This window comes from Aptenodytes forsteri, unplaced genomic scaffold (assembly GCF_000699145.1).
Source record: "Aptenodytes forsteri isolate BGI_AS27 unplaced genomic scaffold, ASM69914v1 Scaffold99, whole genome shotgun sequence".
Classification (NCBI taxonomy): domain Eukaryota; kingdom Metazoa; phylum Chordata; class Aves; order Sphenisciformes; family Spheniscidae; genus Aptenodytes; species Aptenodytes forsteri.
Window position 1 is genome coordinate 1659595 of NW_008795321.1, and position 15241 is coordinate 1674835.

General features: G+C 43.4%; 1 protein-coding gene across 1 annotated transcript in view; it reads right to left on the reverse strand.

The window, feature by feature from the left end:
• The window catches only part of PGM5 (phosphoglucomutase 5), a 93494-nt gene extending 79249 nt beyond the window's left edge, over window positions 1–14245 (reverse strand). The window contains exon 1 of the mRNA XM_009279950.1: window positions 14183–14245. Within this exon, the coding sequence (XP_009278225.1) occupies window positions 14183–14245 (63 nt within the window). The remainder of the gene's footprint in view (window positions 1–14182) is intronic.
• Window positions 14246–15241: the final 996 nt, after the last annotated feature.

Consider the following 15241-nt stretch of genomic DNA (forward strand, 5'->3'; position numbering starts at 1 on the left):
ACACGACCCCCTTCCGACCTGGGCTTGCCAGTCCGCTGCCATCAGCATGCGGCGGCCCCGGCCAAAAATAACCCTGGAAAGCGAAGCCGAGAATCGCGGTCTCCTGCCAGGGATGTAACTGGAGGCAGGGGGGAGAAGGCGAGCCAGCACGACACACTTGCTCGGGGGGATCACGCTCTGTCAGCGCTGGGGCCGTCCCCACCGACCCCCGCCGGCTGCCTCCCTCCCGGCCAGCAGATGGGCAGCCGCCGTGCCTCGGGAGTCGCGTACCTCTGGGCGGCATGAAGAACAGCCGGCCGTCTCCCCCCTTCGGTAGCACCTCCCAGCTGAAGGTAGGGGCAGCACCCACACGTAGCAGAGGATCAGTCCCCAGGCTGGAGTAAGACCAGGAGGTGGTACTGTCCCGTTTTGCAAGCGACAAAACAGAACAGGCAACTGAAGAATGAACAAGTTCTTTCACTACTAAACCTTAAGCGAGGGGAATCGATTTTTTTTTAAACTATATTGCTCGAAAGCAAGTTTATTGCGTAGTAAGCAGGCTTACAGGGTGGTTTTAGTTTTGTTTTTTTCACAGCAGGAGCTGAGTACTACAGGAAGGGTCTAGTCGGATTGTAGGATAACTGATCCTGCTGGTTTCTGTCCAGGCTTACTCCCTGCAAGGCAGAGCAACCCTCTGAAGATGTCTTTCCCTTTGACATACTGTAAGGTATTTCATACGATGCGGTGAGGCTGAGTTCATTGGCATATGTGTTCATGCTGCTTAAGTTCATTCTGCAGAGGTGGTGGCACTGGCAATTGCAAAGACGCCTGCCATTTCCCGGTATAAAGGCTATGTTTACAGATGCCTATGACTGTCAAACATCAGCTGAAATTTTCCATCCAAATACTTGTTTCACACTGGGCCCACACAACAATATTTTGCTGGGACAACTCTGTTGGCTGGAGAGTTGGAAAAAATAGTCCTGTAACCTAGATGTCATTCTTAATGTGCTTAAGAAATCCCTGGCGTAGACCTGCATCTGAGCATACAAAAATAATTTTGTAAGGCATTCTTCAGGTCTCTATGAAGGAGTCTGCTCATAAACTGCTCAGAAGCACGATGGAGTGTCACGGCTTAACAAGACAACACGTTAGCTGCGTGACAGGAGGTGGCCAGGCAAACATGGGGTAAAATGCTTTTGCCTGTTACATAGACTAAGAGCTCATTAAGAGTTAGTGAGAGTCACCTTATGAATGGTAACCAGAGGAACTCAGTGGTGCTTTTGAGCCCTATCTCTGCAGACTCTTTAGTGGTTCATAGCAGATAGAGTATGACAGTTTAAGATATGATTGTCTGCTACTCATCCATCCCTTCAGCAGCGACCACGGACCTTCATAGTAGAACACTATACATGCTACAGTAGGCGAGGCCCAACAGTTCAGTTTAAATAAACTGATCCACGGAAGCAGATACAGGAATTCTAGCTCTGTTGAAGGAACACGTATATACTGGGCCATATCCTCTGGCAGAGGGCCAGAACAGATACAGGGAAGCAGTAATCTCTTCCTTCTCTTTTGTTAGACCTCCTAGTCTGTAGTCACATTTGTGGCTTCCTGTACCAATTCAGAATTTTGAATAGCAAAAGGAAAAATTCTGCAGTGTGGAAATGCCAGTTCTCACATCCCTAATGTAAACAAGGCACAGCTACAGTAATGAAGCCACAACATATAGTCTGCATTAGTGAAAGCTGAAATGGAATCAGATAACTGGTATCTACCACAGCAAGTATCCAACAAGGAAACAGCAACAAAGGTCGAAAGCATTAGAAACAACGCATGATAAGTTCCAAATGCCAAATAAAGGAAAACACATGACCAAAGTAAGAAGCAAAGTATTAGTCTTCGAAGTAGAGAATTGACTGCATTTTTCATATGGATAGGGGAAATGTGTTCAGCATTTGGAAGAAAATGTATCAGTTTGAATCAGTTTTAAAAACTCTACAAACACTGACATTCCCAGAATGTACATTTAAGAGGGACAATCAGTGACAGTTTTCCAGAAGTGTGTGTCTTCACCCATATCATTTACATAAACGGTGCTGAAGAATGAAGAAAAAGTGTGTTTTGCAGTCTTTTCAAGCATCACCTTGACAGTGGCTCTACCAGGAGTGTAATGGGTTGTAAAGAGCACTGTAAATTTTTTAGTTCAAGCTCTGGCTCTGCTTGAGTTAAGACCAAGCAAAAATTTATGTGACCCCTCTTTTACTGTGATTCCTGTAATACTTTGCAAAACTCCGGTTCCCAAAGTTATGCAATTTCCTGAGAAGCTCAGGTTTTGTTTAAAAAAAAAAAAATTTACCAGCCTTCACTGTAGCAGTGCAAAGCATGAAAAAGTTAATGTAGAGAGCCTGAACATTGTAGTAAAAAGCTGAAGAAAAGGAACAATCTTTTACTTTTTTTAATAAATGCTTCAATTTTCAAGTACCTAGATTAGCATTATGTTGATACATTTATACATGGGGATGCGCTTCAAATTCTTTTGAATCCAACGCAAGTCCCACAAGCAGTCACTGAAAAGTAGAGGTCTCTGTAAATGGCCAATATTGCAGTTCATTAAGTTATTACTGCTATGTATCTCTAACAAATGAGTAATTATCAATATGGGATGATATTAAAAGTCTGGAATGCCTTCTTGGAAAACAACAGCTAAATATATTCTTAGTATTACCATAGTGTGTTGTGTGTTAGTTTTTAAAAGGTTGTTAAGATAAAAAACAACTTAATGGAGTGATAGGATACATGTTAAATTTATTCCATTTCCAAGTAAAACAATTAGCTTTCTGACTGCCAATTTTGCAAGCTTGACATATGCTATCTAGTTCAGGAACATTTTCAACCCTTACTTTGATTCTTAAAGCTTTTTAATTCCTGAGCCTTAAGATGTTTACCATAACTCATGTCTTGTGCAACTGACTAAGTCAATGTTAATTGCTTTAAGAGCCGTAATTTTTGTGTTTCCTCAGCTTTTTTTTACAGCATTGTACTGGTGCCTTTCTTTGTCCCTTTAGGTCCGATTTTTTCATGCACTGAGCTGGCCATTGGGTTGTTGTCTGTGTTGACTCAACGGAAAGAAATGTGTCCCACAGCAACAGAAGCCCTCTATACCCACAGTTACTTCTAATTCAGTTGACCTGGTGACCAGAAGTGTCCCCTCTGCAAGATGGCAGAAACCACTAATGGATCTTCTTAAAGGTAGATTATGGAAGCCCAGCCCAGCTCTGGTTTGATGCTAATATACAAGAAATTGCTGTGGACCTGAAGCTTACTTTCTGTTAAGGAAAAATCTTTTGTATTGGCTTACAACTGTTGCGGCAGAACTGTACCAGCACCATTAACTAAGCAAGTTTTGCTCCTTCAGTTGCACTACGAAGATCACAATTCAGCGCTAGTATAATACCCAAGTTTCAGGCAGAAACATATTTTTACAATTGTTTCATACATTATGTGTTTGTGATAGAAATGTGGACACTGAAAATTAATTCAGCCATTCCCCGTGGTGCCATATTTTGCAGTTCAAATTCTCATTCTGCCACTGAACTGGATTTTCCAATTACTCTTATAGTGCAGTTATCATTTGAAGAATGGCATACAGTAGTGTTATTATAAGATGAAGACTGTTAACCTGAGCTATTGAAAAAAGGATTTTGCAAAAAGGTTATAAAAATGAAATGTTGGCTTATCAAAACCACTCAAAGAAAATGGCTAATTTCAATTAATATATTGAAATATTTCAATTAATTTCAATTAATATATTTTGCTAATAAAAGCAAAATTAGTTTTAAAACCAGTGCTTCCCATTGAGACATTTCCTATTTGTGAATACTTTGTTTTCTTTGACTTGCAATGACTTTGTTTCAAAATGTAAATTACTTAGGAGTTAAAAAAATTAAAAGATAAAATAAAATTGAAAATTTTTTAGATATTTTGACTGACTTGATCTGTCTTGTCTTTCAATTCACAAATGAAAGCTTTTCTATGTAAGCCTTGCTATAATGTTTAGAAAAGGCAGAGAAAGTGTATTTTGTACTCTTATAGGAAAGTTAGTTCCCTTGTAGCAGAGCTTTATTGAGAAGTAGTATTTATGATCTGGTGGATACCACAACTCAGTGAGGTTGTTTTCTGGAAATTATACTTAATCACCAGAAAAGGCTCTATTTCACTACAGCTGTAAGTCTCTGATTACTGTGAAACAGGGCAATTGTTCTAAGGAACATTTTCACACAAACTTACATGCAAATTGATTTACAAAGCCCAAACAGGAAAAATTCCCTGAAAACATAACTCTCATAATTGGCAACTGATTTACTGCTATGTCAGCAACTCGTGATGTTGTATAAGTGAGGTCTGACTTACAAAATTGCCCGCTACTATCCATCAAATCAGGAGAAACAAGGAAGGAAGGAAGGATGGGACTGAGGAAGGGAGGAAGGAAGATCACCAATCATTAACCTAACAGAGAAAGCAACTTTTGTAAAAAGAGCATCCCCCAAAATGCCCAAAGAGTCAGTTGCAGAAAGTTTATTCAACTAGTTTTGTGCATAGCAGAGAAAATCTAGATAAATATCCATTTCAAAACTCTAACAACATGCCTACTCAAATTAGTGCTTTGGATATCTTAGAATCACTAGCAATTTTTCATTTTCCAGTGTTACTGACAGACCAGTCCCATCATTCTTATTTTCAACAAGTAATTCCTTAGAAATACTCGGGCGAGCGCATTGAATGCTAGGCCACAAGGTGTTACGCAAGAGTGTGAACAACAGATCCATCGTGATGGATCTTCCAACGTGGGGAAGAAGGAGAATCTGAACATGGACCCAAGCAACTGTCTTTGTCCCTGCTCTAGTCCTGCCACAGTTAGTTCAGCAGCTCCATTGCTGGTCTAGCCTCCGCTGCCAGGACTGGAACGAGCAGGGGAAGCAGCTGGCACTTTATTTCTCCTATCGCCTTAACGGCAGCCTGGAATGTGACTCACCATCACTGGACAGGAAACAAAATGTAATTCCTGGGAGTCGAAGTAAGCCCTCTGTCCGGTCCTGCAAGGGGGAATGCAATTCTCCTCCTCCGAGTATGTCGCCTCACTAGCGAGAGCACCGTTCTACTTATTTACACAGCTTTCCTAGATCCGTCACCTGTTATCCACTCCTTGTAGATTAAGGGAAATAATAACAGATGTGTTAAAGTCTTACTCCACATGCTGGGTTTGCTAAATGGCTGTGCAGGCCAAAACAGGCACTGCTGTGCAACGGCTTTTGCTGGATGCCTGAAATCCCGGATGTAGTGGATATGCTTCTGCACAAATTACAGCTTCTCATTAGGCAGCCTGTCTGGATTGGCACAGGGGAAACAAGGGGTGGAATAAATGCTGCATTGATAAAAAGGCTGTAAGTAATATATGATTCAAGTTTTTCCCGGTATTGTTCAGTAACCCTTTTTTAACAGCTGCTAGAGTCAATCATTCAAATAAGCTGTAAAATTTGTACAATTCTTTGGGCACATGCTAGCCACCAATATTAGGAGTTAGGACATCTGCAGAGGGCATATTCTGGGAAGAAAGTCTGTATTTTTCACTTGAATTCATGTTGGGATTTATATACAGATGTGAGATTATTCTTTTTCTGCATGGGAATTAAAAATAAATTAATACCAGAAAGTTCAGGATGGAATGAAGAACCGTCAGCACATGCAATGTTTGTTGCTGTCATTTAATTAAGTACAGATTGGGAAGTAACATGATTCAAGGGTGGAAAGAGCTATGATGGGGTTGGAGAAGGGAAAGCTAGGGAAAGAAAAGAGCCACACAGTCTAGTGGTTGAGGAGAAGGCAGTTGGAAAGGACGCTCTGCAGTACGATTCCTTCCTGCTACCCCATAAATATGTTTCAATGTAGTTAATGCCTAGAAAGAATGTAGCAGAGATGCAAAAAAACAGAGATGTCTGACATGGATCCCGTATGAGTTCTTCACAAAATCTGGAAATATACTTAAGCCATCTAAAATACCAACATTCTCAAATGCTAACATATTGTAATTAACTAATTAAATTCCTGTTGTGCTGGTTTTGGCTGGAATAGAGTTAATTTTCTTCACAGTAGCTAGTATGGGGCTAAGTTTTGGATTTGTGCTGGAAACAGTGTTGGTAACACAGGGATGTTTTAGTTACTGCTGAGCAGTGCTTACACAGAGCCAAGGCCTCTTCTGCCCCTCACCCCACCCCACCAGCGAGTAGGCTGGGGGTGCACAAGAAGCTGGGAGGGGACACAGCTGGGACAGCTGACCCCAACTGACCACAGGGATATTCCATACCATATGATGTCATGCTCAGCATATAAAGCTGGGGGAAGAAGAAAGAAGGGGGGGGACGTTCAGAGTGATGGCGTTTGTCTTCCCAAGTAACCATTACATGTGATGGAGCCCTGCTTTCCTGGAGATGGCTGAACACCTGCCTGCCGATGGGAAGGAGTCAATGAATTCCTTGTTTTCCTTTGCTTGCGTGTGCGGCTTTTGCTTTACCTATTAAACTGTCTTTATCTCAACCCACGAGTTTTCCCATTTACCCTTCCGACTCTGCCCCCCATCCCACCGGGGGGGAGTGAGCGAGCGGCTGCGTGGGGCTTAGTTGCCGGCTGGGGTTAAACCACGACACCTGCTCAGGAAGTGACAGATTCTCTGAGTCCAACACAAGCTCTGTGGAAGTGCTGAATATGGAAAGATGCTTCACACCCTTACTTTTGTCCACTGTGAAGAGATTCATACTTTCTAACTACAAATAAGTAAGCTAATTAATCTTACTGTATGTAAAATTAAGTGTGCGGTCACCACAGTCTTGCTAGACTATGTGTTGGAGATATATTCTGTTTTAAGAAGCTGTTTGTGCTGCCAAGAAAGCAATGTGTCGTCAAGGCCTGATTTAGCAATAGCTTATTCCATATATACTGTGGAAGCCTTGCACTTCCATTTATGGCTATTTACCAATTAAGTCACAAGTTAAGAGTGGAAACTTTATCCATATGATTGGCATTCTGGCACATGATATGCAAAGAATAAAACATAACCTGCAAATAGGTCCTACTGCAGCAGTCCTGCAGATTTCAGGTCTGATTTTCAGAGGTGTGAGAAATAGGCACTACCACTGCATCCAATGAGAGTGACACAAGACTAGGCCCTCCAGGCTGCAGTGGCTCAGATGACATCATACTCTATAACCATGACAAAATACGCCTTACAGATACTGCCAACTGAATGGCCTCTTCCACATGATCACCCACTTGTGCACTGCACAATCCTGGCAGCCAAATTACTTCATGGTCCACTCCTTATAAGGTAGCTTTATGTATGTTTATCCTTTCCAGTGGTGGAATTACTGAGTACAATGAAAATCTCGGCACAATGGTTTGATCCTGGGAGCTGGACAGTAATAATACAGAAGTAAAAAATACATTCTCAAGTATAACCTGGCTATCTATCTACCAGCCCCAGGGATGCTAGGTAGTAAAGGTAACAGAGATAATGCTGGGCTTATTGCTGGACTAACAGGTGGGTACATGAAGCAGAGACTGAATTTATAGTATAGATCTACTGTCCATCCATTTCAAAAGCCTGGGATTTTTAACATTAAGTCAAAGCATATTGTTGTGGTTTAACCCGGCAGGCAGCTAAACACCACACAGTCATTCGCTCACTCCTCCCCCTCCCCAGTGGGATGGGGGAGAGAATCAGGGAAAAAAAAGTAAAATTTGTGGGCTGAGATAAGGACAGTTTAATAGGATAGAAAAGGAAGCGCAAATAGTAATAATGATAAAAGAATATACAAAATAAGTGATGCACAGTGCAATTGCTCCCCACCTGCCGACCGATGCCCAGCCACCTCCCAAGCAGCGGCCCCCCCGGCCAGCTTTCCCCAGTTTATGTACTGAGCGTGACGTCACATGGTATGGAATGTCCCTTCGGCCAGTTTGGGTCAGCTGTCCTGGCTGTGCCCCCTCCCAGCTTCTTGTGCACCCCCAGCCTTCTCAGTCGGTAGAGCATGGGAAGCTGAAAAGTCCTTGACTAGTGTAAGCACGACTTAGCAACAACTAAAACATCGGTGTGTGATCAACATTGTTCTCATCCTAAATCCAAAACACAGCACTGTACCAGCTACTAGGAAGGAAATTAACTCTATCCCAGCTGAAACCAGGACACATATATACAAAGTTTAAAAACACAGAGCGGGAAATGTTACCCCGAAACCCCTTCTGATAATAAAGACACCTGAAGGAAGTTACACACTCGACATAATGATTGTTTGGTACAGGGATTCCTTGTCTTATATACACCGGCTTCTACAACAATATATCAAAGCAGGAAAAGCAAACCGTCATCGCCCCTGCTGTGAGTCACAGTGTCTCTGACAAGGACTCAAGACTAAAACTATTCAGGAATACAACAAAAATGGAAAAAGAAAGCAGCATGGAAAAACAGCTCCTTGGAATGTGGGAAAAAAAAAGGATTTTAATACCAGTTTTCTTTCTGAGTTTTTGGGGAAGTCACAATATATTTAAGTCCCTCAGTTAACGAACCAAGTCCACTGGCCTTTCAGAAAGCACTTTGAGACCTAGAGATTAAAAAGCCCTGTTTTGAGAAAGGGTCCCAGACAGGATTCCAGCAGTTCCTTAGTAAGTGTCAATATCATGGTTTTGATCACTTTACATAGTTGCTTAAAGGTTTTCTTTGTTTGTTTTTGCACCCACTGAAAAAGATGTTGTTAACTTCACTCTTCACTGCTTCCTGTTTCTGGCCCTGCTGTTTGAGGGAATATTATTGGACAAAGCACTTGGGATTTTTCTCTTTTTAAGAGTTCCCCTCTCTCTCATGTCAAGGGTCAAGTAATTTTTCAGCATGCATACTCTAAATTCTAGCTGACAAATTGATTTTGCCAAGAAACTTATTTTATCTTCTGACTATAGCTGATGAAAAGAAGAAAAATTCCTTACAGCAATATACTGTGTGTGCTAAACAACTTCTCCATATTCAAGTGGCTCTGATTGTTTCTTTGGCCACCACCGAGGTTAGACAGACGGAAAAGCAGTACTTTAAATTGATAAAATAATCCAGAAAGAAACTTTGACTTTAAAATACAGAAAAAAATCAGACAAAATGAGTCAAAGATGTAATTTCAAGACGCCTCAAGATATCTGCATCTGAGTCCTGATTTGCGGCTGAGAACCCCACCCAACTGGAGGTGCCACCAGCAATGTGGAAAGTGGTCGAGCAGCGCCTCCTTCTGTGGGCATGTCTGGTCTATCTTAAAGTCTGCTCTTTGAGGGTCTGTCCACAGGAAAAGTCTGATTTGGTTTTGGCTTCCATAACCTACCATATCCTGTGGCTCATCTCTGGGAAGTTCACTCTCAGTTCTCACGACCTGCAAGCCAGGAAGGGTGCTTAATTAGGGATATCCATTTGGATGTATGTCTTTGGGGACTTGTAGTCAGCCAAACTAGCCTTTCGGTTTTGGTGTGTCTTCTGGTCCTGGTCTTACCTGACCTTTCATCTGGCCTCAGATAAATCCAGGGTAACATCAGATTTTCTTATTTAGAGTCTGTGAACGTGTAAGTGGAACAAAAATTTGATGCCCTCTGGAAAATGAGTGTAGCTGTACTTGGTAGTTGCAATAGAAAGTTAGATAAAATAAAATGAAGTATCAATTGCAGCTGTTAAGTAGGGCATTTCCTTAAGGTTGTCGGAGACACTGAGTTAATTATCTATTTATACCTGCAGTCCACATCTGGGTTGAGGTCTTTGGAGCCTACTGCTGCAGAGATGAATCTGTCATGGAACTGGCTTGAACAAACCTGTCTTATTTAGACCACAATGCTTCCAGAGAAGTAACATGCTGCTTTATTTCTTTACTCTAGAGTTACAAGTTCTTTTTTCCCAGGAGGCTCCCCTTGCACAGAAGTGGAAGGCTGTTTCTACCTACCACTTTTACCGAGGGTGCTGGTTGGACTTGCTCTTGTTGGCTTTTGCCTGTCAGGTTTTCCTTTGAATCAGATTATGTCAATGATGCCACTTCCCTTCCAGCCTCTCTCACGGCCAAAAGATTAACCAGCAAACACACTACCAAAGTCGTGGTTTTCTGGGGTTTCTGGACCTTTATTTTTAGCTTTTATCCAGTGTTGAAGCTATCCCTGCCTTAACACAAAATAATTGTTCTGGGGTGATCTTGGTCCAAAGTTTACAAGCGTGTCCTCCAGCCTTCCTAAGATCATATTCAAGTGGAAAGGGCTGGAACCATACTTGAAAACATAAGACAATTTAACTTTTTCCTTTATAATACACATTGTTACAACACAGATAGTTAAAAAGAGGTTCACATAAACTTGGAAGTCGGTCTTTGTGGACCCCACATCACTTTTTCGTAGTGTTATCCCTTAATCAAAGGTGTATTATGGCATAACCCCATTTCTCATCCATCCTACCCTTTCCTGCATGCCACACCTTGGGCAGAATGCAGCATCCCAGGTTTAACATTCATGGTTTTCCTGGTTTTCTGCTGCATTATTGGACAGTCCTGTCCAGAGCATGCTCCATCTAACAGCTGTCAGTGTAACTGCCTTTAAATGATGCAAAGCAGGGGTACCTTATTTGACAGTTCTTCAAAGAGTATAAATTGATGCAGCTTTATTGATATCTACAGAGCTACACCAAGCAATAGGAGCTGTAACTCAGCACACCATGCATGGTATGTTACAGATGTGAATGATACCTCAAGATTTCATGCGTCACTGTCCATCCTGCAGCACCAAGAATACCTGTGGGAAAAAAATGAACTATAAAGGTAACACTCTCTCCACTGTGTTTAAAGAAGATGATTAAAGTTATCCCTCTTCCTATGGTGGTGGGGGTGAAAAGCTAAAGCTTATCATCTCAGGCACCTTTGACATCGTCGTTCAATCTTGCGATGATGTCAGCAAAGTCCATCAAAAAAATGAAGTCAGAATTCTCTTAGTTTTAGAAGAAAGAGGAAAGCATTTGGCAGGAAAAAATTCTTAGTATGATTTTAGACTGAACCATCAGTAAAAGGATACAGGCTTTTTAGTCTTCATAAATCCTCTCCTTTGCTACCTGGAAAAGAGCATAAAACCAACATCAGATATAGAATTTCCCAGGAGAAAACTAAAACTGCATTGTTGTAGAGCCAGGAACAAACAGTTGTTAAAATAACTGTTACCACTAGATGACAGCAAATACTCGTTTTCTGTGACATTTTCTTTCCTGTGAGCAGCTCAATTACTAGAAGGCAAAAATAGGCAAAGAAATCCTGTGTAAAGGGAGGAGCTGGGATAAATCCCCATTTGGAAACAAATTCTGTTCCCCTTGAGACAACAGCAGAGTTCTTCGTTGCTGGGCTGTAAATTCTTTGTTTCAGCCCAAGTAGCAGGCTGCTTTATAGTCCTAACTTTGAAGAGTTGTCCTCTGAGATATTAGGCTTTCTGATGTTCTTGTTTGCAAACCAGAGCTCCAGAAATGGTGTCAGTTTTGATTTTTACTCACCTTCTTTCCATTCCTCTAAGGCAGATGCTGATCCCACAGGGATGTTTTCAGGAACAAGCAGCAGAATTTTTACAAAGAAGCAAATAAAAATATTATGATTTAAAAGTTTTGTTTATTCAGGCTACTATTTATGAGCAACCTGATCTAGTTGAAGATGTTCCTGCTCACTGCAGAGGGGTTGGACTAGATGACCTTTAAAGGTCCCTTCCAACCCAAACTGTTCTATGATTCCATGATTGTGACTGGGCCCTTCTGGAAAATACACTTTTAATGTCGTATCAACACAGCCTTTGTTCAGATAACCCCCAATACATTGATGGCAGCCATATCAGTGTAAGGCAGGCATCAGAGTTTCTCAAAAGGCAAGCAACCTTAAATGGATAATAAAAAGTTCAGATTCTAGAGGAGATGGGACTTTACTTCAGCTAACTAACCTTTCTTTGTATGAGGGAAGGAACTGCCACAAAAGCTATCCATAGAAGAAAGGCTTTTGGGGGAAAAAACTGTAGAAGAAGGGCTTATTGTAAGGTAGGGACAATTTTGGCAACAGGAAGAGTCAGCCACAAAGATGCAACCTTCTCTACTTGCCTTCTGCAAAAAAAAAAGAAGGTGTTCCTAGCAGAGGGAAGCCAGCCCATAAGGCAATTTATAAACTAGGAAAGTAAAGTTAATTCTTAGGAAAGCAGAGCAAATTAACACAAGCAGGTTTTCCTCACACTTGCATTTCTGAGGAATAGTTTTCTAATAAAACTGAAAGTAAAAATGGGTATTTTTAAAGTTTTTAAACTCAGATTTCCCCCCTCCCCAAAGTCTGCTGTCAAATATGAGGCTGTCCGTTCCTCAGCCCTGTAAACTAATCAGTTTGACAGCAGCTAAGATAAGGAACTCATGAATATCGCCACTCAGATAATTTTAAAAGGTACTTACTGTACAACATATGTGACTTTTCTGGAGAATATTGTAGAGAAAAATATGGAAATGTGTAGCTGAAATGAAGTTTGAAACCTCAAGGACTTCAATCCATAAAACCCAGAAATACTTCAGAATTAGCAATGAATGTGGGCAGTCATTGAGTATAAAACAGGGTGCAGACACAGTGGGTGTTTCCAGGGATGGAGCAAGGGCAGAAGAAAATGCTGGAGGCAGATACGACAACTGCCTCTGGGTGCTAGCACAACATTTATAATGTTATGCTGCTACTGGCCCTAGCTTACTCCCTAAAAAGCAAGAGAGGCAACTGTGCTGCTGAAATTCTAAAGTCTGCTGGCTGCTGTCCTTGGCTGAGGCTCCCTCCCCAGGAAGACAAAAGCCCTATGCTGGCAATGGGACGACTGCTCTTTTGCTCAGTGGAAAATCCACATCCTGCACAAGATGTTGTGGATGTTACTATACGAACACCCGGTAAAACTGGATGTCAGTAACACTGGACATTACTATAACGTGTATTGTCCTGCTGGACTGCTGGAGAAAGAATTTTTGGAGGTACTTAATGATGTAAGCAAAGAGAATAAATGTGAAAACCATGGTTTTACAACTTGATTTTTAGTTCTCTGCTGCTGCTCTTGCACTTGAGGTTCCCAAACTGGTTTACAAAACCATCGTACGTGACTAGTAATACGATGCCCACAGCAAGCAATTCCTAACTGATAGATAGCTCACATTAGACTCGGGTCTCAAAATGCCTCCTTGGGAAACACTCAGCCTCGCAGCACACAGCAGCACAATCTCTTCCCCCACCAAAGGACTTGGATGCCAGGAACAGCTCTCACAACAAGAGATTCCCTGTCACAAGCCACACAGCTATGTTCTGGCCTTCACATAAAAATGTTTGACTGCCACTACATTGCACAGTAACTGGCACATCTCCCAAATGATAAACACTAATTTGTAATGGACAAAGGTTTATCTGACCCCTCAGTTAATGGTGAGTGAGATACAGGGACAGTCTCTTTCCTCCTGTGGAGAAGAAGAAACAAGTTGCTTTACTAGAAAAAGCAGTGCAACAACATACAAGACTTAAGGGCTTAATGAAGCTGTTACACACTTTCATGTTTAGAAAGTCCAAGAGTCTGTTTTAAGTAAGTACAGAAAATGTGGAAGTGCTTTCTTTTCCCTGCCACGTGCCGTCCCTTGCATACCCACAAGTCTTACAGCTCAGTTAAAGGTTTGCATACGGAAAAGACTTAGACCCTGGGAGACAGCAGAAGGTACAGGCAGAAATTTATTAGGGATCTGTCTTATCCAGACCTGGGATCTCGGAGCAAGTGTGAAATACGTGTGGGGTGTGCATCTCACATGTGAAACGTGAGACAGGCGAGGGAGATGTGCCCGTGGGAGAGTGCTGCGTGCTCTGGAAGGAGAGAAAGACATAAATATGAAAGGTAATGCGGCATGTAAAATGCAGTGCAGCCAGGTAGAAGATAGCAGGTGCTTATAACCAGCGTCGCGTCCCGGTGTCACAGCCGATGCCCGGCTGCGTAGGGATCACTGTTGCCATCCACTCCAACAGGCCCTGGGTACACGGCTGCGGGGAGGGCTCTGCAACTGCAAACGGACCCACCGCAGACATCCTGGGCAGCGGGTCGGGACGGGCAGATCCCAGGTGCTAACCCGGGGCAGTGCCGTGCGCCCCGGAGCCCGGAGTAAGCGCAGAGCTGCTGCTTGCTTCGCCATTACGTGGAATGCCAGGCTCCGAGGTGAAGTCTGGGGCCGTGCCAGTGGGGTGCCCCCCGCACTCGGCTCCGGTTAACCCGCTCTGCGGGCAGAAAACCCCTCCGCGCGGAGCACCTGGCCGGCACGGCCGCGTTGGGTGGAAATACCGAGATAGCGGGTCAGCGAGGCGGCGATGCGCGCGGTCTGCCCGCCGGGTGCTGAGACAGCCTCAGGAGAAACCCGGGGGCGGAGCGGAGGGGAGCGGAGGGGGGGACCCACCGTCTGCCCCCGCATCCCACGCTCCGGGGCTGTCCCCCGGCGGCAGCTGAGCACCGCAGGGCCTGAAGCGCAGGGGGAAGCCGGCACCACCTGCGGCCAGAGCGCGGGGATGAAGGATAAGGCTCCTTCGCAGAACCAAGGGTTTTCAGGAGTAGGTGCCAATCGTGCAATTAACACCTACTCAGTTGTACGGGCTAAATTACTGTTCTGCAGTGGGGGGACCGTACACCCCTTGTTATTGGGCAAAATGAGTATTCTGGGAGTGGGTACTCTGAAAGGACAACCTTGGGTAGATGGCTGGGGTAAATGGGAAACCCGTAGTCCTCCCGTTACAGGAGCACATCATCCCCCACAACATCCTTCTCTGTAAACTGGAGAGGTACGGATTTGATGGGTGGACTGTCCGGTGGGTGAGGAATTGGTTAGATGGTCACATCCAGAGGGTAGTGGTCAACGGCTCAATGTCCAGATGGAGATTGGTGACGAGTGGCGTCCCACAGGGGTCCGTATTGGGACCGGTACTGTTTAATATCTTCATCAATGACATAGACAGTGGGATCGAGTGCACCCTCAGCAAGTTTGCAGATGACACCAAGCTGAGTGGTGTGGTTGACATGCCAGAGGGATGGGATGCCATCCAGAGGGACCTGGACAAGCTTGAGAAGTGGGCCTGTGTGAACCTCATGAGGTTCAACAAGGCCAAGTGCAAGGTCCTGCACCTGGGTCGGGGCAACCCCC